Source organism: Helianthus annuus, chromosome 16 (assembly GCF_002127325.2).
Source record: "Helianthus annuus cultivar XRQ/B chromosome 16, HanXRQr2.0-SUNRISE, whole genome shotgun sequence".
In the NCBI taxonomy this organism is placed as follows: domain Eukaryota; kingdom Viridiplantae; phylum Streptophyta; class Magnoliopsida; order Asterales; family Asteraceae; genus Helianthus; species Helianthus annuus.
In genome coordinates, this window is record NC_035448.2 from 13,177,661 (window position 1) to 13,201,412 (window position 23,752).

At 39.0% G+C, this 23,752-nt stretch overlaps 4 protein-coding genes across 4 annotated transcripts; 2 read left to right on the forward strand and 2 right to left on the reverse strand.

Annotated features, from left to right (window-relative positions):
* Nucleotides 1–1,117: 1,117 nt before the first annotated feature.
* On the forward strand, nucleotides 1,118–4,985 carry LOC110918073 (chaperone protein ClpB1). The gene is made up of 4 exons (XM_022162456.1): nucleotides 1,118–2,270; nucleotides 2,759–2,940; nucleotides 3,038–4,129; nucleotides 4,610–4,985. Exons 1-4 carry the CDS (start codon nucleotides 1,118–1,120, stop codon nucleotides 4,928–4,930), a joined length of 2,748 nt encoding a protein of 915 aa, XP_022018148.1. The 3' UTR covers nucleotides 4,931–4,985.
* A 187-nt stretch (nucleotides 4,986–5,172) lies between these two features.
* LOC110915869 (biotin carboxyl carrier protein of acetyl-CoA carboxylase, chloroplastic) lies at nucleotides 5,173–8,025 on the reverse strand. The gene is made up of 7 exons (XM_022160611.2): nucleotides 7,622–8,025; nucleotides 6,696–6,749; nucleotides 6,465–6,583; nucleotides 6,041–6,365; nucleotides 5,759–5,830; nucleotides 5,511–5,576; nucleotides 5,173–5,414 (listed from the first exon to the last, which is right to left on the reverse strand). The coding sequence occupies exons 1-7, from the start codon at nucleotides 7,793–7,795 to the stop codon at nucleotides 5,391–5,393; spliced, it is 834 nt and encodes a 277-aa protein (XP_022016303.1). The 5' UTR covers nucleotides 7,796–8,025; the 3' UTR covers nucleotides 5,173–5,390.
* A 5,500-nt stretch (nucleotides 8,026–13,525) lies between these two features.
* On the forward strand, nucleotides 13,526–16,534 carry LOC110915789 (40S ribosomal protein S19-3). The gene is made up of 4 exons (XM_022160544.2): nucleotides 13,526–13,711; nucleotides 15,798–15,888; nucleotides 15,973–16,156; nucleotides 16,234–16,534. The coding sequence occupies exons 1-4, from the start codon at nucleotides 13,628–13,630 to the stop codon at nucleotides 16,304–16,306; spliced, it is 432 nt and encodes a 143-aa protein (XP_022016236.1). The 5' UTR covers nucleotides 13,526–13,627; the 3' UTR covers nucleotides 16,307–16,534.
* A 545-nt stretch (nucleotides 16,535–17,079) lies between these two features.
* Nucleotides 17,080–21,836, reverse strand: LOC110917209 (diacylglycerol kinase 1). Its single transcript, XM_022161801.2, has 9 exons — nucleotides 21,654–21,836; nucleotides 21,498–21,539; nucleotides 19,375–20,735; nucleotides 18,611–18,977; nucleotides 18,459–18,535; nucleotides 18,061–18,180; nucleotides 17,789–17,953; nucleotides 17,577–17,714; nucleotides 17,080–17,471 (listed from the first exon to the last, which is right to left on the reverse strand). The coding sequence occupies exons 3-9, from the start codon at nucleotides 20,482–20,484 to the stop codon at nucleotides 17,322–17,324; spliced, it is 2,127 nt and encodes a 708-aa protein (XP_022017493.1). The 5' UTR covers nucleotides 20,485–20,735; nucleotides 21,498–21,539; nucleotides 21,654–21,836; the 3' UTR covers nucleotides 17,080–17,321.
* Between the last annotated feature and the right edge of the window lie 1,916 nt (nucleotides 21,837–23,752).

Consider the following 23,752-nt stretch of genomic DNA (forward strand, 5'->3'; position numbering starts at 1 on the left):
AACTTTCAGTTAAATCGAACGTTTGAGTTCAAGGTAAGAACATGCTCTTATATTCATGTTGTGTATTTATAAGATAATGTTGTTTGATTTTTGATTGCATGTTATCTGCTTTTATTATGTCATTGATCGATTTGATCATCTGAACTATATCAACTGTTGTTTTTGGCAGTGGCGGATCCAGAAATTTTTTTCAATGGGTTCGTTTTGATATATTCTTACTAATTTTTTCCAAATCATACATTGTTTTCACTAATTTTTTCCATTTTTTCTAACCCGAGTGGGTTCATATGAACCCACAAAATAAGGTTGGATCCGCCACTGCATTTTGGTAGTTCTGATATAGGGTTAGGGTTTTCAGTTCTTGATCATAGAATTGAAGCTTGGGCTGCAAGCGAATCTGACCTCCAGCGAACAGTTTGTGAATTGTTTTGCGGGAAGTTAAGTTGGTTTGTGTTTGTTCGTTTAATAAATGAACGGATATGAACAAGAAATTTAGTTCGTTTTGTTTAATGAACGGACATGAAGAGAGACCGTGTGTGCTCATTTATGTTCATGAACGTTTGGTAAAGTGTTCGTTTATGTTCATTTGTGTTTGTTTAGTTCGTTAGGGTTTTATCATGAACGTTTAGTAACGTGTTCGTTTATGTTCGTTTGTGTTTGTTTAGTTCGTTAGGGTTTTATAAAAAGAACTTATATCTTTTTTTTAAATGCTTTAAAATCCTCACTAATAAAATATTTAATAAATATTAGTGTATTGTATCTTGAATACCTTTTAATATATGTTCGTTTCTGTTCATAAACGCTTGTTTGTGTTCATGAATGTCCCTTTGTGATAGATTTTGTTCGTTGCCTAAAATTAACGAACAAACACTTTCGTTTTCTTAATAAACGAATACGAATAGGATATTCCGTTCGGTAAGTGTTCATGAACAGTTCGTGAAGACCGTTATTTCCTTAACAAACAACATGAACAATTGCAGCCCTTATTGAAGTTCCTTTCCAACTGGTTTGATTCGGATGAAAAACCTGTTGTATCTTTTATTGTTCATATAAGATAGATTAAATTAAATTTACTGTTATTGTGTTTGTAGGGTTTTAGGCATTGTAACTATCAAACATGAATGCTTGCAAAAACACATACCAGACAAATGTGGCATTGACTTCGGCCCTTACAGTTGGTAGGAACGCTGGCCATGCGCAGATCACACCACTGCATATCGCGTATGCTTTGATCACTCAGCCCAACGGTATATTCTGGCAAGCTATTAGCAATGCAGGTGGTGAAGAGGCAGCTAATTCCGCTGAGCGGGTTATCAATCAAGCGTTGAAAAAACTACCTTCTCAATCTCCTGCACCGGATAAAATCCCGGGAAACGCCTCTTATTTCCAAGTATTAAATTATGCCCAAAGTTTACAAAACGCTCACGGGGACACCCATTTAGCTGTGGATCAGTTGATTCTAAGTCTTATTGTAAATTCCCAAGTCGGGAATCTTTTAAACGAAGCTGGAGTTGATGCATTCCGGGTTAAGAGCGAGGTAGAAAAGTTTAGAGGTAAAGAAGGGGTGAAGGTGGAAAGTGCTTCCGGAGATGCTTATTTTCAAGCTCTTAAGACCTACGGTCGTGATCTTGTGGAGCAAGCGGGAAAGTTTGATCCGGTAATCGGGCGAGACGACGAAATCCGGAGAGTGATTAGGATTCTATCGAGAAGAACGAAGAATAACCCCGTTCTTATCGGGGAGCCTGGTGTGGGAAAGACTGCGGTTGTTGAAGGATTAGCACAGAGGATTGTAAGACGTGATGTCCCGAACAATCTTAGCGATGTACGGGTTGTAGCGTTGGATATGGGGGCATTGGTTGCTGGAGCCACATACAAAGGGGAGTTTGAGGGAAGGTTGAAAGCGGTTTTGAAAGAAGTTGAAGAAGCTGAAGGGAAGGTGATATTATTCATTGATGAAATTCATACTGTTCTTGGAGCGGGTCGAACCAATGGTTCAGCCATGGATGCTGCAAATATTATGAAGCCCATGCTTGCTAGGGGTCAACTTCGGTGCATCGGTGCAACCACTTTGGAAGAGTATAGGAAATATGTGGAGAAAGATGCAGCCTTTGAGAGACGTTTTCAACAGGTTTTGGTGGCTGAACCGAGTGTTCCTGATACGATAAGTATTCTTAGAGGGTTGAAAGAGAGATATGAAGGCCACCATGGTGTTCGAATTCTTGATCGTGCTCTCGTAGTTGCAGCTCAACTGTCAAGCCGCTACATAAATGGTATGTTTCATTTCTTTGATTGGTTTTAACCATGGTTTTAAAAATCCCGACTAGTCTCCGATTAGTCGCTGATTAATCACTAATCGGAGGTTCATCGATTAATGGCCGATTAATAGCTAGGCAGTTAATAGCGGTCCTATTCTGGCGAAATTTTGGCTAGATGCCGGGCCAAATTTTGATCAAACCATATAAATTCCTTCCAATTACTTAAAAAATGGGTTCATGAGGGGTTAAAACATGTCTACTTTAAAAAAACTACATATAAAAATGTGTGTGTATATATGTAACTAAAAATTACATATAAAATATCAATCCGATTAATTCCGATTAATCCCTATTAATCCCGATTAATCGCTACTTCGCTAGTCGGTACCCCACCGCCCGACTATCGCCTAGCGATTCTTACAACACTGGTTTTAACTAGTTCTTGTGAAATAATGTGGTCGTAAACTACTATTATACACACACTTATCGGAATTTGTATGCAGCACGTTTCTTGCCGGATAAGGCTATTGATCTTGTGGATGAAGCATGTGCAAATGTGAGGGTACAATTAGACAGTCAGCCTGAAGAGATCGATAATCTTGAAAGGAAACGGATGCAGTTGGAGGTTGAGCTCCATGCTTTAGAGAAGGAAACAGATACAGCAAGCAAAGTTCGACTTGTTGACGTGAGTTCGAGTTCATTAGTTTGATAACATACTCTTTACGTCTTTTGGTTAGTTTTAACTTTTAACCATAATGTGCTAACTTGTGCCGTATATTCAGGTTAAAAAAGAACTTAATGATTTGAGAGATAAACTTCAGCCATTGATGATGAAATATAAAAAGGAAAAAGAACGCCTTAGTGAAATTCGGCGGTTGAAACAGAAAAGGGAAGAACTTTTGGCGGCACTGCAAGAAGCGGTTACAAGATACGATTTAGCAACAATTGCAGAATTGAGATATGGAGCAATTCAACAAGTGGAGACTGCTATAGCAACAATTGAAGGTACCGCAGACGAAAATGTAATGCTGACAGAGACGGTGGGACCCGACCAGATTGCTGAGGTGGTGAGTAAGTGGACTGGTATACCAGTGACGAGGCTCGGGACCAATGAGAAGGAGAGGCTTATTGGTCTAGCCGACCGGTTGCATCAGCGAGTTGTAGGTCAAGATCAAGCGGTTAATGCTCTTGCCGAGGCGGTTTTAAGGTCTCGTGCTGGTTTGGGACGATCCCAGCAGCCAACTGGCTCGTTCCTCTTCTTGGGTCCCACTGGAGTAGGGAAGACCGAGCTTGCTAAGGCACTTGCGGAGCAACTATTTGATGATGAGAAAGTTATGATTAGGATTGATATGTCTGAGTACATGGAGCAATACTCTGTGTCCCGACTAATCGGTTCTCCACCTGGATATGTTGGTCATGAAAAAGGTGGTCAACTCACAGAAGCCGTGAGGAGAAGACCTTCTAGTGTAGTATTATTTGATGAAGTAGAGAAAGCTCATCAATCGGTTGTTAACATTTTGCTTCAAATATTGGATGATGGAAGGTTGACAGACGGTCAAGGTCGCACCGTTGACTTAACCAACACAGTCATCATCATGACTTCCAATCTTGGAGCTGAATTTCTGTTAAAGGGGGAGACCACAGTGGTCAAATCTCATGAAATGGTGATGCAGGCGGTGAAGAAATACTTTAAACCCGAGCTGTTGAACCGGATTGATGAGATTGTCGTTTTCGACCCACTTTCTCATGACCAGTTACGGAAAGTTGCTAGACTTCAGTTGAAAGACGTGGCCGTTCGCCTTGTTGACAGGGGCGTTGCTTTGGGAGTTACAGAAGCAGCTTTAGATGTCATACTGAATCAGAGTTATGATCCGGTACGCATCAAAATCTTGTTGAGTCACTTATTATGACTGGTTTTCATATATATATATATATATATATATAGGGTAGGGTTCTAGAGTGAACACTAATGTATTTGCGAACTGAGTGAACACATCCTGGCCATTGATTTACACACGTGGATGGCTAGGATTTAATCATCAAATCGTAAGATACACTAGTGTATTTCATCATTAAATCCTGGCCATTGATCTACACACATGTATGGCCAGGATTAGTTCGCTCAGTTCGCAAACTACACTAGTGTTCACTCTTGAACCTAATCCTATATATATATATATATATACGCGCGCGCACACACACACACACACACAAGGCCGGCTTAAGTGTAATTTGAGTGAAGCACGAGCTTAGGGCCTCCATATTGAGAATTCGTTTTATATATTATACTTTAAGTTTTTCGCTTTAGGCCCATAAAAACACACACCATACTCACTGGGATGGTTTGCATGTAGGTATACGGGGCGCGACCGATCAGGAGATGGCTGGAAAGGAAGGTCGTAACTGAGTTATCGAAGATGTTAATTAGAGAAGAGATTGATGAAAACTCGACGGTGTATATAGATGCAGGCATGAATGGTGAAGAACTGAGTTACAGGGTGGAGAGGAATGGTGGACCGATGAATGCTGAAACAAGGCAGAAGTGTGATATACTGATTCAAGTTCCTTGTGCGAATGATGAACAGGCTGCGAAGAGGATAAAGATTGAGGAGGTAGATGAAATAGACGAGTATTTGAGAATCACAGGCGATCTGTATGGAGCGTTTTGCAGTTAAGTTGCTTGATTTACTAATGTTTGAATCAATGAATGGTAGTTGGTGAACCTTTCCTTTTGAATTAGTGATGTCATTTAGTAATATGTCTTGGGATTGATTATGTTCGAACTTACATATACCAAACAACTATTGCAAGCATACTGACCCATTCAACATATACATACATATAACCGAGAGACTTAAGGAGCAATTCCTACCCGTCGATGATTGTAGGAAAAGAAATAAAGAAAAAAAGTTCCAACTGAAATAAAACTTATCAAAACAACATGATCATCTAGATTATTTAGTTAAGTTATACAAGGTGCCCCAATTACACTCAGATCAAACAGAATTACAACCATTAATAAAAGGTAAAATTACAGTGAAAGAAGCCCATAACAAAAACTAAACAACAAACAAAACTCTAACGCTCAATTTGTTTTGTATTTCGACTCCTCACCGGACCAATTCATGTTCCTCATCATGGTTCAATGACAAGTAGAGGCTGCAACCAACAATGGAGTTTCTCGTTTAATTAGCAACACGAAAAAAGATCGAGTTTGATGTATGCGAGTGACATAAAGAAGAGAAGAAACGTTACCGTATCCAGGCTAACAGGCTTCCCATCCTCGGCAAGAATATCGACTATTGTTCCCGATTGATCAGCCTAAAAACATAACAGATACAGTGTAGCGATCAAAACAACTTACAATTATGATCATTAATCATCATCATCATCATACTGATAAAGACTCATATATGACAGTTTTTTCTTTAAATCTTGCACTCCATATTTTCAACGGTTTAGGTCCCACTAGTAATTTAAACTAAGAACAGAAGCAGGGTTACCTCAATCTCATTCATCAACTTCATGGCCTCGATAATGCAAATAACCTGGCCTTTCTGAACCTTGTCTCCAACCTAAAGAACACATATAAGAATAATAACTCAATAAATGGGTCAAATGAGTTGCTCGGCTTAAGATTCACCAAGTATTTTTTTACGTATACAACTTCCTAAATCATTCATTTAAATGTTTAAGTTTTGTAGACAAATTGAGAAATCGAAAAAAAGTGTTGTGAGTCAATTTAAACTGAACCCATTTTGACCTGTTGCCTACTATCAACATACCTTGACGAATGGCGGAGTTCCAGGGGCGGGAGACCGATAGAATGTTCCAGCCATGGGGCATTTCAATGGAGGATGAGAGGACTTAAGTTTTGCAGGGGTAGGTGAGGGTGCTGCCGGTGCAGATGCAGAAGGAGCGGGCCCTGAAGAAGCGGGTGCAGACTGTGGCGGAGGTGGTAGTGACTGATATATAGCCTGAGGTTGTGGTGATTGCATCATAACCATAGGGCTAGCTGGTGGTTGAGGCAAAGCTTCCTTCTTTCTAATGACAACCTCACAGTTTTGTTGTTTTAGCTCGAGCTCCATTATGTCTCTCGAATCCACAAGCCTGAAAATAAAATATAATTTCACCCAAAACGAAAACTGAACAGACGATTTACATATTGTCAAGATATTGGAAAAATGTGAACAAAATGAATCGACTTACTGAACAAGCTCTGCCACTTGATTCATAAACGCGGTGATTGATGCAGCATCAGGGACTGCGGTTGATTCCTCTGATTTCTTTGAAGCTGGTGCGGAATTTAATGATTTCTCGAGGGCAGTCTTGAGAGAAAAAAAGGTGATTTAGATAAGTGCTAAAGAAGAAAAGAAAAAATATATTACAAACTATGCAAAGTAATTTGTTGGATTACTTGATTATAATTTTGTAGCTCACCTGGTTAAGTTGGGCAGATACTCTTGTAATGTCATTTTGGCCCCTCTTAGACGACTACACAAGATAAAACCGAAATATTATAAATCCATATGATCAAATTTTATGCATCGGTTAGATCACAAGAAACACTAATGCAGAATAATCTACACAATTGACTGGAAACATAAACCAAAGCACACATAAAACTTTTTGTTACCGTTAACACCCTAGGCAAATCCCCCATCGGTCATGGACAGGAGAGATGCGGTGCTCATAATGAAGGCCCGACCTCAAATACCATTAACATGTTTTGGGCACATTGGTTGTAGATGAGACTTGAGAGGGGAACTCCTTGGTTAAACTTTCTCATGTGGGGTCCAAGGATGGGCGACTTCCTAGGAAGTCTAAGAATTGGGACATTGGGTAACCAAAAACAAAGTCATATCATCCTCTCCTTAACCTTATTCATGCGTCTCCACGAACTTCTATCCTTGGTGGTCTAATTTGTTCAAATACTCCAGTTCATTGCTCAATCAATGGTCAGATTTGTTCAAACTGATTTAAAAAACTAAGGGGCTGTTTGGCAACTTGTGAATGGTTATGTGTTGAACCAGTAAGAGGTCTGGACCATTAGAGCCAGTATAATGCTTAACCGTTAAGAGGCAAACGTCTGACCAATTCAGATAAGAGGTCTTAACCATTTAGTATAATGCTTAACCATTCAAAAGCAAGTGTCTATTCAGAAATCTGCTCGCGAAACAAACAGTAAAACATAGAAAGCTTGTGCTGAGATCAGCCAACTGAAACACAATATCTTAGTTATCATTTTCTAAAATCGGGTCAATCACCCTTGTATAATCATCCAGTCAACAACAATTGCTAACTCTCATAATTCAGTAACAACAGATCACACTTAAGTAAATTCAGTGTTGATTAACAAAATATACCTGAAATCCTAGAAGAGACGATGATGATCCGGCTATCAATGCACGATTGGATTTGAAATCCGAGTGAAAGAGGACAAGGGAGCTGTTACGCGGCTTGTTATTCTGGATAGGGTTAGGGTGAGCAGTGAAAGAAGCTAGTGTTTTTGGGCAGTTAACTGTGAAGGAGGAAGCCATTGTTGTATTGATTATTGAAGAAGCAAAAGAGATAGACTGGAACTGCAATGGTGGGGGAGTCTTGTATGGGTGTGGGGGCGAGGGAACCGAAGATATAGAGTAGAGTAGTGTTAAATGTTAGGCGATATCAACGAGGAGGACAGTGGGAGGGAGGGACGATGATGGTGTTCACGATGAACCTTCTTAGGGTGTAAGGGGTGCTCACCTAAGAGGTGAGTCCCTCTTACGCCCAATCAATCCTCGTGTGTCACGTCAACTCCTCTCTTAAACTTCTCTAACACCCTAAATTGATGGCGGCACTCCCCTCTATGATGACTTGGTTTTTATTAAAAAAAGAAAAAAGAAAAGTTTTGATTGGTCCACTCATCCTCTCTCCTCCTTCTCTCCTCCCCCTCTCTTCGGTGAAGCCCCACCGATTTCACTCCCTCTCTCTATCTCACCGATATGTTGGCGGTTTCTCCCCTAATCGGTATCGGGGTCCCCGCGTGGGTTTTCGGTGGATTCCCCGCCCACCCTTAGTTTTTTGAGTAAATTACAAAAATCATCCTTTATGTTTACATTAAATTGCAAACTATGTCCTTTATCTTTAAAACGAGCAAATAACGTACTCGATGTTTGCAAACCATTACATGTTACGTCCTTTAGCCCTAACTGAGTTTATTTTCATAGTTAAATATGACCAGGTGAACATATCATAAGGGTATTTTGGTCATTTTACAATTTATTTAAATAAAAAAAATTATAAAAACATTTCAATCTCTCTTCTTCCTTCAATACTTCTCTCTCTCTCTCAACACAACACAAAAATCCTGCAGCGATGAAGCTAAATACGGTTCGTTGAACTGGGGTTCGATTTCGAAATCAAATCGGAGAATAAACCTAACGAGAAAAGTTGTTATTGCTAATACTAGCTCAACACCGAGATAAACATTACAACAATAAAAACCTAAAATCACATTCGAATGCAGATTATCTCCGTACTGATACGCAACTACAATTAGAGCGAGAATCAAAGCTTCAACCGCTAATAATATCGGTTTATGCGATGAAACTGAATCCAGATCTCGATCTACAACAATAAAAACCTAAAATCACATTCCGATTCAGATTTTCTCTGTACTGATACGTAACAACAATTACAGCGAGAATCAAAGCTTTAAGATTTTAACCGCTAAGTCGCTAACAGAATCGATTTATTCGAAGAAACTGAATCCAGATCTAGATCGAGCTTAGGCGACAGCGACGGGATCTGGTGGATTAGGTTGTGTGGTGGCGGTTGTAGTGGTGGTGGTTATAGTGGTGGCAATGACAGAATCAGGCTTGGTGGTGGTTGCGTGGTGGTGGTTGCGTTGTGGTGGTTGTAGTGGTCGTGGCAGGCTGGTGATGGTTGTTGCGTGGAGGTGGTTGTAGTAGTGGTGGTGGTGGCTGGGTGGTGATGGTGGGGTGGTGGTGATGGGGTGGTGGTGGTGGGGTGGTGGTGGTGGGGTGGTGGTGGTGGTGGTGATGATGGCTAGGAGAGAGAGACAGGATAAGAGAGAGAAAAGAAAGACTGCACTTTTAGAGAGAGAAAGGGTTGAGGTTGGCTTTTATTTGTTTTTAAACAATAAAATTATTTATTAAATTTATTTAAATAAATGGGTTAAATGACCAAAATACCCTCATGTGAGTCCATTTGGTTAGATTTAACCATGAAAATAAACATAGTTAGGGCTAAAGGACATAACGTGTAAGGATTTGCAAACATCAAGTACGTTATTTGCTCATTTTGAAGATAAAGGACATAGTTTGCAATTTGATGTAAACATAAAGGACGATTTTTGTAATTTACTCTAGTTTTTTTTTTTTAGTTTTCGGGGTCATGCTCATGGATGCTATTCTTGGTGTTTTGAGTAAGTTTTTTTTTTCAGAGGTATAAGGTCTGTAGTTTGCGGATCACATAGGAGAAGAGGTTTTGAGTAAGTTCTATTTGTTTTTTTTCAGAGGTATAAGGTCTGTAGTTTGCGGATCACATAGGAGAAGAGGTAGATCAAATGTCTGCAGTCTATAAGGAGAAAAGAATTTGTTTTTTTTCTACAAAAACCACTTCACACACACAACACACACAACATATCATCAAAACTCCAAACCCTAAATTAATAAGATCCCCAATTTTTCAAACCATGTCATTACCATTTCAAGTTGGTTTTTTTTCTTCAAAAGTTACCAATTTTTTTCCTCAAATCGACAAAAATTGAGGAGAAATCAAGTATTCCGATCGATCGGAATCAAATCTACACATACAGATTCATTTGTGTATATAATACGCACAACACACATAACATATATAGATATATATAGATAGATAAATAGATACAAAGTTTTGTAATTTGTGTGTTTGTTGTAGCAATGGTGATGGCGATCGGTGGAGAAACACGGCGGGCACACGCAACAATGACAATGGTGCAACTTTTCGCCAGTGGATCTCATGTTATTACCAAATTAGCCCTGAATTTTGGCGTTAGTCAGCTTGTTTTCTGCGTTTATCGGCAGGTGGAGGTGGAGGTGGTGGTGGAGCTAGGGTTTTGGAGCAGATGGATGTTTTGAAGAGGGAGAGAGTGAGAAGAGTTAGGCAGAGGTTTGAAGACATGGGGAAGGATCTGCTTGGGGAAGATGTGAGGCAGAGGTAAAAGCTCTGCAGATCTTCAAGAAAACAAACAAGCTGTAGGACCCTTATGTCTGCGCACGTCTGCGCGACGCAGACATAAGTGCTCAGAAGAGCTTTTGGCCAAAAAACAAACACCACCTAAAACTTTATTAAAATGTTTCGTGAGCTTACGTTACTTTTCTCACTCCAGTCTAAAAATAAAATTTTTTGTATTTGGTTTCTTAGGGGAGTGGGGGTGGTCACTAGTGATATAATTCTATCACTCCCACTATCCAATCAACTCTTGCCATGTCATCACCCAATTTTCTATCACTAGTGATAGAATTGTAGTGGCGATGGTCATCACTAGTGATAGAATTCCACCACTCACAAATTGTTTTAAATTTTTTATTTTAAATTAGAAATTAACAATAAAACACTAAAATTATAAATTTCATTAGAAATAAAACATACTAGTTCAATTTAACATATTAGAAATATTTTATGCTACAATTTAAAAAAAAAAACCTACTCCTCGTCCGACTCATGAAACTTCAAACCTAGAGAACCTACTAGTTTGATTAAATCGTATCTCAACCGAAAATGAGTTTCTTCATTACGTAATTCTTGTTGGATATTTTGTGGAACTTGAACTTGTGTAGGAGGATCTGGCACCCAATCCGGGGATATTGCACGTCCGTCTTCTTTGATTATCATATTGTGCAATATGATACATGCATACACTATGTTATGTATTGCTTTCTTGTTCATTGCACGAACCGGTCGGTGTAATATACCCCATCTACCCTTTAAAGCACCAAATGCCCTCTCAACATCTTTTCTTGCCGATTTTTGCAATTTTTTGAACACGATTTCTTTAGCCTCGACAGGAAATGAGGGAGATTTCACAGAAACATACCATGACGGGTAGATACCATCCACAAGAAAAAAGTCTCGTTTGTAATATCGTTCTTTAACATAAAAAGGTGAGGAAGGTGTCGTACCGTTCGTTACGGTTTGAAACAACGGCGACGTGTGCAACACATTAATGTCGTTGTTTGAACCTGGAACACCGAAATACGAATGCCAAATCCATAAATCATTCGATGCCACCGCTCGATGGTTGGTCTTTTGATGTCACCCCTAACATACGCCCCTTGCAACTCTCTTGGACAATTTTTCCACACGATATGTGTACAATCGATGCTACCGAGCATCCCGGGAAAATGCCATCTAGCCTCATGTGCGGCGTAAATACGTGAGATGTCGTGGCTCGTCGGTTTACGTAAAAACTCTTTACCATACAACTTAATGACCGCGTTGCAAAAAAAATGCAAACATTCACGTAAAGTTCTGGCCGCCATAGCTAGGTATTCATCATATTGATCGGGAGGGTTACCTGTCGCTAGTTGGCGAATGGCGGACGTGCATTTTTGTATCGCGCGTGAAACTTGGTTTGCCCCTCGCATCGTAACGTTCTTGAAACCATTCCTCGCTTGCTTCGATGTCTCCAACAATCTTTAAAAATAATTCTTTGGTAAACGAAACCGATCTCTAAACGTTTCGGCATTGTAGAGCGGATTTTCCACAAAATAATCGTTCATTAACACTTCGTTGGCACGTATACGATCACGGTCTACCATCTTCTTCTTTGGGCGGGACGACTCGGCATCAAGTTCGTTATACACTGACACAAAATATTTTAGCGTCTCATTGTCGGAAGACGACTCGGTATCGCTAGACATCGGAAACGTCGAATCCGTAGGGAACTCCATTTGAGAAAGATGTAGATTGTGTGAAATGGGTTTAAAATGGTTTAAAGATGTAGTTTGGTGTGTGTAAAATGGTTTAAAATGGAGATATAAATAGATAAAGGGTTTAAAGGTTTTTTTTATTGAATTGTATCGTGATTCAACGGTCAAACGAAGCCAAACGTTCGAATTTTTTAAACTTTCAACGCGTGATGCTTTCAACGCATTTCAAATTTAACGCGTTATGTTAATGGTGGCGGCGGTGTTCGTTATCTTTTCACGCGTGATGGGGTGGCCATCACGGACCACCCTGCCTCCCCTTAGGGTTTCATTTTTTGTTGTCATTTTCATCCAATTTACAAATTGGGTTAGAATTTTCTGTTGACTTCTCCCATTTTTTGTCGTTTTCCTCATTTATGGTATAAAATGACGATTATATCCTTCATATGAGGAAAACGACAAAAAGGGGAAAAGTTAATAGAAAATTATAACCCAGTTTGTCAATTGGATGAAAATGTTAACAAAAGAAAAAAAACCCTCAGGGATCTAGATACAAAATGTTTCATTTTTATACTGAAGTAACCTAAACTAAGAGACTATTTTACTCTAGAGTTCTACTCAAAACTTTATCAAAATAACGGGTAACTTGATTACATGCCACATTATGTTGCCAGATTTGCTCTACGTTTTGACGTAAACTTTTTCTGGAAACGGGTCAGGTTAAATATAATATGTTTTCGTCTAAAGAAACTATTTTTTACGTGCATATTTTTATATACATTTTGGTATAAGTTCGAGTTGTTCTACGTTTCGATGTAAACTTTTTTGGGAAATGAGTTAGGTCAATTATAATATGTTTTCATGCTTATTTTATTTATGTTTCGTAAATTTTGTTTTGAACCGAGTGAAGTCAAATTGTGGTTTATTTTTTCCCCCTTTTTAAAAGCTATAATTACTCTCTTTTGATAACACGTGTCAGTTTTTCCTTCATACTCGTTATGTTTTCTATGTATGAGTCGGGTCACATATAATACATTATGAATGTACGATATGAATTCGATTTACTTTACGTTTTGATCCAATTGCAATGCTTATACAAGTTACATTGAGTTCAATCAGATACATCGAAACACGTGTTTTCATATAGTTAATGCATCACATAACGTTTGAACTAATCCATTCGATATACTCACACCGCAACGCGTAGGTTTTATTGCTAGTTAGCTTTGATTTTGCATTACAAAATAGTTTTACAAATTATTATTGGGCATTTGGACTTAAAATTACTAACATGGGCTTCAAAACCCAAACACTATAGCCCACAATCTATTAAACCCTAACACACCTGCAACAACTCTTCTTTACACTCGCACACACTACACACACTACACACACTACACACTCTACACACTCACCCCCACCACCGCCGGCCGCCGGAGCAAAAGCACCAGCCTGAAAATGGAGACTGCGAGAACCGTGAAAGATGTTTCACCTCATGAGTTCGTGAAGGCGTACGCCGCTCATCTCAAGCGCTCCGGCAAGGTTTATTTCTAATCTGTTTTTTTTTCCCGTTGATGTTTGAGATATCATATCAGCTGATTATTGTTTGTATGTGTTGTTTGATCGATTATAGATCTGAATTGTTGTATATTTGGCGAGGGATCTGATTGTTAACCTTTGTTTTTATTAGTTTTGAGGGTTTTAACTTTTAGCCCTAATTTTATTTGCATTTGCGTTTTTTTTAATTGTTTTCGCGTTGATTGATGATTGAATGCCACATTATGTCACCAGATTGTTGTTTGTATGCAATGCTTTAAAAACCGGTTTTTAAATCAAACCAGATTAGGCTAAAAAATGGTTCAACCGGTTGAACCAGGTTGTACTGAGCGGTTCAACCGGGTTGACTACCTAACTCTATAATTTCATAAATTACAACATCAACTCAAAAGTTAATAAAAAAATGCATGATTACATATTAAAAGATGGTCCAAAAGTAAATCCATAATAAAAATCATTCAATTTTCCAACAAGTTCTTTTAAATGAAAGTGTACGGTATGTTTAAGCCATTTGAGTGTTCACGATCGCATAAAAGATGAATTCACTATTATCGTTATCCTCATCAACTAGAGGATAACTATTTTCGTTTCATACAATATTAAATAACCAATTTTAGTTACGAATTATCATAATATATAAAAATTACATAAGATAAGTAACATATATAATAAAAATAAGTAACAACCCAAACAAAAATAACCCTGGGCCAGTACCGGTATTACGTTTCAAACCGGTTTACTGGATTTTACCGCCGGTACAAACCTTATGCCGTTTTACTTATTTACCGGGGTGTTTCGTATACATCTGGAAACGGTAATACCGGTATAACCGGCTTTTAAAACATTGTTTGTATGTGTGTTTGATTGATTATGGATGTGAATTGTTGTATATTCGGAGAATGATCTACTCGCTAACCTTTGTTACTATTAGTTTTTGAGTTTTTAGCCTCAATTTTACTTGCGTTTGCGTTTTTTTTAATTGTTTATCGTTACTCTATAGCATTTTACGTGATGACATTGATCACATAAAAGTGAATTATTTAGGCCAGTAAGAGTTACGCATCTCTGTCGGTATGCATGTTTGGAATTGGATGATTAGTGTGGATGTAAATGGTGATTATCTAGGTTTTTAAACAAACTCGTATAGTGTTTATGATAGAACCAAGTTTGAGATTGGCGATCTCCCCAAATGAAACGAACGATAGTAAATTAAACGTAAATAATTGCTTCAGTTTTCTTATTATCATTTAACAAAAACCAAAGGGCCTTAAATAGGCGTACAAGAAATAGATGTGCAGATGAACATGGGGAAGTGGAAAACATGCTAACATGGGTAAAATATGCAAACTACTAATCCTAACTTTCCTACTTTCAGGCATGAAATACTTGTAAACAAAACTGAATATAGATAGTGGGTTTGAATTGAAGTCTTCATCAATATAACGAATAGGGTGAGATGGGTCTGGTGGTTCATGGGTCATGGGTCATGGTGGATCGTATTAGTTTATCTTGTGATTAAGATGTTAGTGAGCTTAGCTACTACCACAGGCATGCTTATGAATCTAACTTTGGCTTTCATTGCTTATTCTCTGTTAAGCAGCTGCAAAGTGACTAAGGCTATAACTAGGCATTAGCTACATCAGTTTTTGTAAATCTGCGCATCAGTCTTATTTATTGGACTGTGTGTGAAACGGATTTATTCAACACAATTTTGGAGTGATCTCCAAATAGGACATGCTATTAGCATAGGGCTGAGAGGGAGGCTACCTCATCCGTTCACTCCTTCAGCTGCACACACGTATAGTGAAATGGTTTTTGACTTTTTGTTCTATTGAGTGTGTATTTAACTGTTTTAATTTGTATATGATATCCGTCAATAAATCATAAATTGAATGCATAGATTTGTGAAAAAAAAAACATTTTCATTACATCTTTACAAGATATGGTACTAGCATTCTGAACCCATGTGCATGGTTGTGTTATACAGTTTTGGTTTGTACATGTAAAATGAGTTATGCTGTTACGGGCAGTCAATATGCTTGTGCAATAATCTGCTGTCATTTGTTGACAGATGGAGCTACCACACTGGACTGATATTGTCAAGACTGCTACGTTTAAGGAACTTGCACCGTATGATCCTGATTGGTACTACATCAGAGCTGGTAAGCCTGCTTTTTATTATTCAGAATGTAAAATTAAAATTTCCTTTGCTGATTTTATTTGTTTAATTGTGTTGAAATGCTAAGCATCCATGGCAAGGAAGATTTACTTGAGAGGAGGACTTGGTGTTGGTGCTTTCCAGAGGATTTATGGAGGACGCAAGAGAAACGGTAGCGCTCCACCTCACTTCTGCAAGAGCAGCGGTGGTGTTGCTCGTCACATTCTTCAGCAGTTACAGACCATGAACATTGTTGACTTTGACTCCAAGGGGTGAGTTTTGTTTTCTCAACATTTGCTTTGTTTTATCTTTGAAATTGTATTACTAATTCTATGATTTTGGGAACCAGTGGAAGGAAGATTACATCCAACGGACGAAGAGATCTTGATCAGGTTGCAGGAAGAGTAGGCGTTACTGCTTGATGCAGATCGTAATGGACACATCAAAGTTCAAACACAAGGTTTTAATTTTATTTGACTTGGGCCAAGAGTTAGCTTACTGGTAAATCTGTTTTCTGCCATGCCTACCAGACATAATATCACCCATGTTCTCGTTTTTTGGTCGTCTTTGACTTTTGGACATTGCTCTTTTTTCAGAAATTAAATTTCTTGTATTGAGGTTATTAAGTTAAGCTTTGACTGTTTTGATCTCCTATTTTCTTCAACTCAAGCTTAAGCACACATTAAGATCAAACTTAACGTTGTCAAGTAGGCAAGGGCGGATCTTAGTGGGCTAGTGGCAGGGCCACGGCCCTGGCAAGTTTTTCGGCCGTAGTGCTAATTTTCCGCATTTCGATCGAAATTTTGTATATATACTATGTTCGGCCCTGGCAAGTTTTTCGGCCGTAGCGCTAATTTTAGTGCCCGTGTCTTCCGGCCCTGGCAGGTTCAACGGGCAAGATCCGCCACTGCAAGTAGGAGTATTATAATACCCGGGGTCGGGTTTTATATAAAAATTGTATACCCTATATACCCGAACCCTACTTGAACCCAGGTATATAGGGTATACAAATTTTTATATAAAACCCGGACCCGGACCCGACCCGGGTATTGTCAATACCCGATTTTGTAGAACCCGATCGTACCCGAACCCGGTTCCATACCCGGAACCGGGTATTCAGAAAACCCGATTTGTGCACCACAAGTTTTTAAGCCACGACTTGGGCAAATGGTCTCAACAGTCGAGCTTAGGCTCGTTTGTGTAGCATTCGACCTACTTCTTTCTTACTAGCATTTCTCTCTCTAAAAGTTCAAGTTGAACTTTTAAAATTCCAAATACTTAAGTAACAGATACAGAAACATCATAAGGAACAATACAATTAGCCATGGCTTTCAGATATTTGTCCCAAATTCTAGCCATGTAACAAGTACACAATCCCATGAAAATCGTCCCCTTGCCATCTACAAACGAAGGCTTTATAGGGTGGTGGTGGTGGTGCTACGACAATCTAAGTGCCATTTCGTGAAGAAGAGTTCGCTTCTGAGAAGCATTTATCACTTGATTCGTTTCAGCATTCTCTAGCACATCCGCAACTATTCCAGCCGCATGACCAAGTGTTTCCTCAGTTGTTCTTTTCAGCATGAAAGCCTGTACCAACAAACAAACCCACCCCACAACATTTTTGCAACAAATGACATTTTATTAAAAAAAAATAATTAATGTATGTGTTATAAAATGTGAATAATTTCATACCTGTCCATGGTGTGCAATATTCAATATGCATGGTGACTGTAACCATGGTTCTCCATCAATCTGAACTGGCAATGGTGCAAGAAGATGAATTCTTATATTCTTCCCTTGTGCTAGCCTTCGAGCTCGAGAAAGCCCCACCTGGTACACAAAACCGTAGTTTACGTTATTCGAGGCAAAACGAAACACAATCTAAACAAAAGACAACAACTTACCTGAAGCTTTCCAAGATGCCAAGTTCCTGAAATGCTTACAACTTCCAATATCTTATCATGCATAGATTGAGGATCAAAATTATCATTATTTTCATTTTCGTTCTGCCATAAATCCACACCCCCCATATAGCTCCCAATATTCGCAATAAGAACGCCTTCCGCATCCTGCAAAACTTAAGCTCATTTTGTTACCACAAATTTATGTTATATGATACAGCAGGGTATTGGCGGGCCCTGTGAGTTTGGATTCTCACAAAAAAGGTTGAACTAACCTCGGGAACCTCAATCTCAACCCCATCAACCTCCACACGAACTTGCCATGGATAATCCGCTAACGTTCTATCCATCATACTCCTCGCACCTTCTCTAGCATATAAAACTTTATTCATAAACTGCAATCAAACCATTATTAAACACGTCATTACCAGCGGCGGAACTAGCCTAAAAATTTAGGAGTATCCCAATTTTTTATTTTTTAGACCAGGGGTATCCTTTGTATAACGGAGACGAAGTTGCGGGGTATTTTTACACTACGGAAACGGAGTTAAGGGGTATTTTTACACTATGGAGTCGGGGTTGAGGGGTAGCCCGTGCTACTCCTACTAACATTATAAGTCCGCCACTGGTCATTACAGTTCATTTCGATCCAAATTTTACTTTACACGTTCACCTGGTTATAAAATTTCTCCGGATTCTCCTCTCTTAAATTGTGAATATCAAGAGCAACCTTCGCATCACATCCGACTCCTACAATCGTAAGTATTTAGCGACCATTAACATGATAATATCCATAATTATCATAATATAAAAGATGTGACATACCAAGATAATTGTTCATGAACTTTGGCGAACGAAGCGGTCTTCCTTTTTGATTCACAAAAGAAACCTTCCAACGATCAAGAACGGTTACCGCCGCATGTTCCACGTGTTGCAGCATCATGCAAAGGCCTCCATGTTTTTCTACCGAGCCTAAACCGCCACCCCAGTTCAAAACACGCGCCAAATCATTTCCGGTTCCGGCGGGTAGAATAGCTACAGGTGGCGGAGATACAAAGTTTTGTTTTTCAATGCAATCCAGTACCCACCCTGCGGTACCATCCCCGCCACATACGAGCACTCGGAAATGTGGGACTCTTCTAAATAGATAAAGACCGACTTCGGGCCCCTCTTTTGAGCTCAGTTCAAAAATCTACAACATACATAAGAAAGTTTGATTAAGGCTAACTTTTATATGGGTGCAATCGGGTCGGGTCAAAACATAAATGAATAGGGCTGTAAATGAACCGAACGTTCAACGAAATAATTATGTTAAGTGCTTATTTATTTTTCAGTGGATTCTTTGTAATCTTTGTGATGGAAAATGTAGATTTTATTCTAAAATGAATATATATGCTCATGTGTGTTCATTTGTGTTCATAAACGTTGTTTGTGTTTATGAACACGTTCATTTGCTTAATGAATGAACGTGAACAATAAATCTCGTTTGTTAAGCGTTCATGAGTAGGCTCATTCCTTAATGATTGTTTGTGTTCGTTCAGTTCGTTTACAGCCTTATAAATGAAGAATAAACCTCTTTAGGTACAAACCTGAACAGGGTTCAAGAGAATATTCAACCGCAGCCTGATCGAATCTCCATGTTTAGCGCCGCTTTTTTTATTAATAAAAACTAATAGAGGCCTTGCGTCGGGGCGCAAAGTAACGAGCTCGTATCTCTGCTTCATTTGTACCTTTTGACACTCATCTCTGTGACTTCTTTTATAACTCAGTTTTTTGTTCATCATTTCACTGTTACCACCATCGGTTTTTTGATTATTATCTGATGTGCTTTCTGTCGTTGACTCAGAATCCTCTAAACTAACTCTCCCATCATCTGCATTGACTCGATTCTTCTGCTTGTTTTTCTTAGTTTGACTTGATATACTCGCGCGTACAGAAGACGCGATCTCATTTGCTCCAAACGTTATCGAACTCAAGATCCCACCTGATGATGACAGGCCTAATACCTTGACAACAAGAGGCGATAATATCAATCGTTTAAACAACCCCATATCACAAATATCACCCGTTTCACGATATGTACTATGGCAATCGACGTGTATATATCTCTGACACCATAAACAACACCATATTGGCGACCCGCCAAGAAATGAAGGACTGCACGGTTCTTCACAATGTGTACAGAAAGACGCTCCGTCCGGTTGATCGTTAACGTCAGTCCACCGAATAGCCCACTGGTGCAGTACATGATCCGACCCCACCATAGACACGCATTTACAATCTTTATTAGCGTTTGGCGAACAATTGAGGTGAGCCACCGCGCCACATATGCTACAACGGTGAATGAAACTTCCGGAAGACGCCATGGGCCCGAGAGATTGAGATGGTGACATGGATTTTAGGCATACGCAACAGTTTAAGCTTTTTCCACGACCTACGGCTTCTAAATACCATGTGTGTGAAGCTACGAGATCTTTGCTTGATTTTGAATCTTTTTTTGTCCCTGCGATGGCTTTTGTCCAACTGAGACTTATGTTTCTTCTCCATTGAAATGCGGTGTAAATGATTGTTAAGATGCCGATTAGGCCGGCGATGAAGCAGGATATTATGAAGAGATTTGATTCCGCAAGTTCAGATGTGCTCAAGTTCAACCATGCTGCAGGCAGGAAATGATCGTCTTCTTCTCTATATTCGTCCATTTTCAGGTTTTTAAATCATGATCCTAATCTAAATGTCATCAATACGAGTGAAATCGGTGTGTATTACTGTCATATAGACAATAAAATGGTTCTACAAAAGACCAATAAAGCTGTAGAGAAGGTAACATGCAATGATTGATTATCTTGCAGTCTCCAAAACTATTAGAAACTCATTCGTCAACACTTGAAGTATGTGCAGATAAGCTTTTAAAAGTGTTTCCGGGAAGAACTCAAGAACGCAAATGGATCACCTACAAGCGAGAAGAGAAGAATTAGTGCGCACGTTTATTAATCGAATATCTTAAGTTTAGTTCTAAAAATATAGACCAAAAGTTACTGCACAATAAATTACTTATGCTCATAATCCCACTCCTAACACCTTCTCATGTTCGGGTCTTATAATAAGGTTGTTAAAAACAACATGGGTCAAAACTCACAGGGGCGGATTTAGCATGGTTCCATGGGTTCCCAGGAACCCATTTGATTCGAAGAAAATGGAAAAAAATTAGTGTAAACCTTGTATGATTTGGGAAAAAATAATGAAAATTAGTGAAAAACTACCAAAAGGAACCCAGTGGAATCTGACCCTGGTTCCGCTAAACTCAAACCTTTTTACAATCATAACATATAACAGAACAATATCAAGATTGATGTTGTAAAGATCACAAATGATATGTGAAAAAAGGCCAAAATTAAAGAGATTTAGGTGGTGTTTGGGATGCTAACAAGATCTTTGAGTAATGTTGATATTGCTAAATAGTTACTACATAAACTCTAAATATGCCAATATGTAGGACATTTCCAATTACTACACAAACTTGAACCAACAATCATTCAAAAATATAGTTACAAACATGCACATTTAGCATCTTTTTTCCACACGAATAAATAAAGTGTATTTACCCATAATAAAACACAAAATGTTTACCAAAATAACCGAAATGAGAATCTACAAAATAATAACCAAATGATAATGTGCATATTTGCATGAAGCGAAGGGCAAAATTGCATACCAGCAATCCAAATGAATATGAAAGATGTGGCTTCAAGAAACCCTAAAACAGAAACAAATATCCTGTTATAATAACGCAGACAACAAAAGCGAAATCAAATATATGCAGATCCATGGAGGTTAGATATATTATGCATAGAATCAATCATAAACGTACGTGATTAATGTAAGCTTTTCGTCAAATGATTGTAAGCTTTTGGATTTGTTTGTGAATTTTTCTGTTGAAATGATAATAATAATAATTAATAATAATATTTGGGGGAAAAAGAAGATTCATTCCGGTTTGTTCTGAGACAAAAGAATTGTGTGCGTGCGTGGCATGAGAAAACAGACATGGGTACGAGGATCCATATTGTCTGTTTTTGTTGAAATTGACAAACACCAGTCAACGATATGGCACGTGGCAAGGGTCATGTCACGTGCTAATCCCTCTTTTCCCAAAGTTTTGGAATCTTAATTTTTTTTTTTTACCAAAAAAGCAATTTCATTCCAATCGCCAGGGCAAATTACATAAGGATAGCAGGTAGGCGAGCAACAAACTACGCCGCCATCCCTTTTTGAATAGAAAACCCTAATCTACTAAAAACAAAGCCTCGCCCCTGAGGGGTCGAAAAGTTGCTATGGACCACACGCTGAACTCTAGACAAGAACCGAACTGCCTCCGGCGCCAAGGAGCCGAACGTGTCAAACGCCAGGGGGACAAAGGCATGTTGATTATCCTCACAAGCTTTCGCGTGCTTTTCCACCTTCTTTGACTCTGCTTTCAGTACCGCTTGCCCCGCCACAAATCCATTTTCCCGGAACCCGGCTAGTGGGGATACACCTGTGAGATCGACACAAGCATGTTTCCCGCCCTCCCAACCAAAAACTAGCACGTCAGCTGGGCGTAGGGTGGATCTCCCCTCCGACGGGTCTGTAAGAAAATTAACCGGTGCCTCTTTCTTCGCCGAGATCCCTGCTCGTCTGAGAATATCCATTAACGCGTCTCGCACAAAGTCATGGCGATACTTAAACCCCGGCAACTCTCTACAGTGTAACGCATGCTCCCCGTATTTATCTAGCCATGCTTTACGGCAGACTGGGCAAGTTTCATCATTCGGGAACATGAGGATCATCAAACGGTACTTAAGAATTGACCGGTACTCCATCGCTGACATTCGTTGACCCAAACCTTCAGTAGGAATAACAGTTAAGAAATCCTGAGCGTGAGGCCTCTGTAGGCATTCAATGACGGCTTTCTGGCGGGGTGACAAATGGAAATCTTCCCGTACCCTAAAATCTTATTTTTACATCATTACGTGTATATGACTATATAGAGTTATACGGGTCGTATAAGGCTGGTAGGTATGGAGAGCCTCATCCCCAAAGGGATGGGCCGCCACGTAGGAGGGGCTTGAAGGGGATGGACCTAGGGGGTAAGGGACGAACCCCTTTATATATATATATATGTATGTATAGATGTGTGTGTGTGAGGAGAGAGGAATGAGGCCCGTCGAATCCGACTGAGGGAGGACGAAGTTGACGGGGTTGGGGCGGCGGCGGGAGGACGGGCATGGGGACGGCCCCCATACCCTCCGGTCTAACTGATTGTTGCACACAAAAAAAATGTCAGAGAATGTTTTTTTTGTCCATGTATACGGGCCGTATAACATTATACGACCTGTATAGAATGTTATACGACCCAAACCTCATATAATACTATACGACCCGTACAGAATGTTATACGGTCTAATTTCTATATGGCCGTATAACGTTATACGACCCGTATACAGGGTGTGAAATTAAGATTTTGGGGTGTGTGATTATTAGGACCCTTAAAAAATGACTATGCATCCTTTGATCATCAAAACTTGAAAAACATTCCCATAAAGAAAACTAGCGGAATTCCTTCGTGCGTGCGTTACGACATGACATGGCAAAAAGATATCGATCATAAAAATAAATACCTGTATCGGTTCCAATAATAATGATATTGGTAACTGTTAACAATGTTCTTTGGTTGAAATCAATTCGTATTATACCAACACTCGTTATAACTTACAACACAAAAAATTACTCTATTTTGAATATTATCATGTTTTCAACAAAATTTATAATGAAACGTCGAGGAAAAGAATGTAAATACAACTGCGTAAAAAAAATTAACAAATGAAAATTATTAAAGAAAAATCAAACTAAATAATAAGTAAATGAGCTAAAAGTGTTTATTAGTTTATTTATAGTGTAGTGATATAATATGAAATTTTAAACAAGTTG

Coding starts and splice junctions, on each gene's coding strand:
- LOC110917209 (XM_022161801.2), bottom strand. CDS start 20,484: ATGGACGAATATAGAGAAGAAGACGATCATTTCCTGCCTGCAGCATGG. Junction 18,978..19,374: donor TTCTCTTGAACCCTGTTCAG/GTTTGTACCTAA, acceptor TGTATGTTGTAG/ATTTTTGAACTGAGCTCAAA. Junction 17,954..18,060: donor TTGAGATTGAGGTTCCCGAG/GTTAGTTCAACC, acceptor TAAGTTTTGCAG/GATGCGGAAGGCGTTCTTAT.
- LOC110918073 (XM_022162456.1), top strand. CDS start 1,118: ATGAATGCTTGCAAAAACACATACCAGACAAATGTGGCATTGACTTCG. Junction 2,271..2,758: donor GTCAAGCCGCTACATAAATG/GTATGTTTCATT, acceptor ATTTGTATGCAG/CACGTTTCTTGCCGGATAAG. Junction 4,130..4,609: donor TGAATCAGAGTTATGATCCG/GTACGCATCAAA, acceptor GTTTGCATGTAG/GTATACGGGGCGCGACCGAT.
- LOC110915869 (XM_022160611.2), bottom strand. CDS start 7,795: ATGGCTTCCTCCTTCACAGTTAACTGCCCAAAAACACTAGCTTCTTTC. Junction 6,584..6,695: donor TATCTGCCCAACTTAACCAG/GTGAGCTACAAA, acceptor TTTTCTCTCAAG/ACTGCCCTCGAGAAATCATT. Junction 5,831..6,040: donor GAACTCCGCCATTCGTCAAG/GTATGTTGATAG, acceptor TGTGTTCTTTAG/GTTGGAGACAAGGTTCAGAA.
- LOC110915789 (XM_022160544.2), top strand. CDS start 13,628: ATGGAGACTGCGAGAACCGTGAAAGATGTTTCACCTCATGAGTTCGTG. Junction 13,712..15,797: donor ATCTCAAGCGCTCCGGCAAG/GTTTATTTCTAA, acceptor ATTTGTTGACAG/ATGGAGCTACCACACTGGAC. Junction 15,889..15,972: donor TTGGTACTACATCAGAGCTG/GTAAGCCTGCTT, acceptor TGAAATGCTAAG/CATCCATGGCAAGGAAGATT.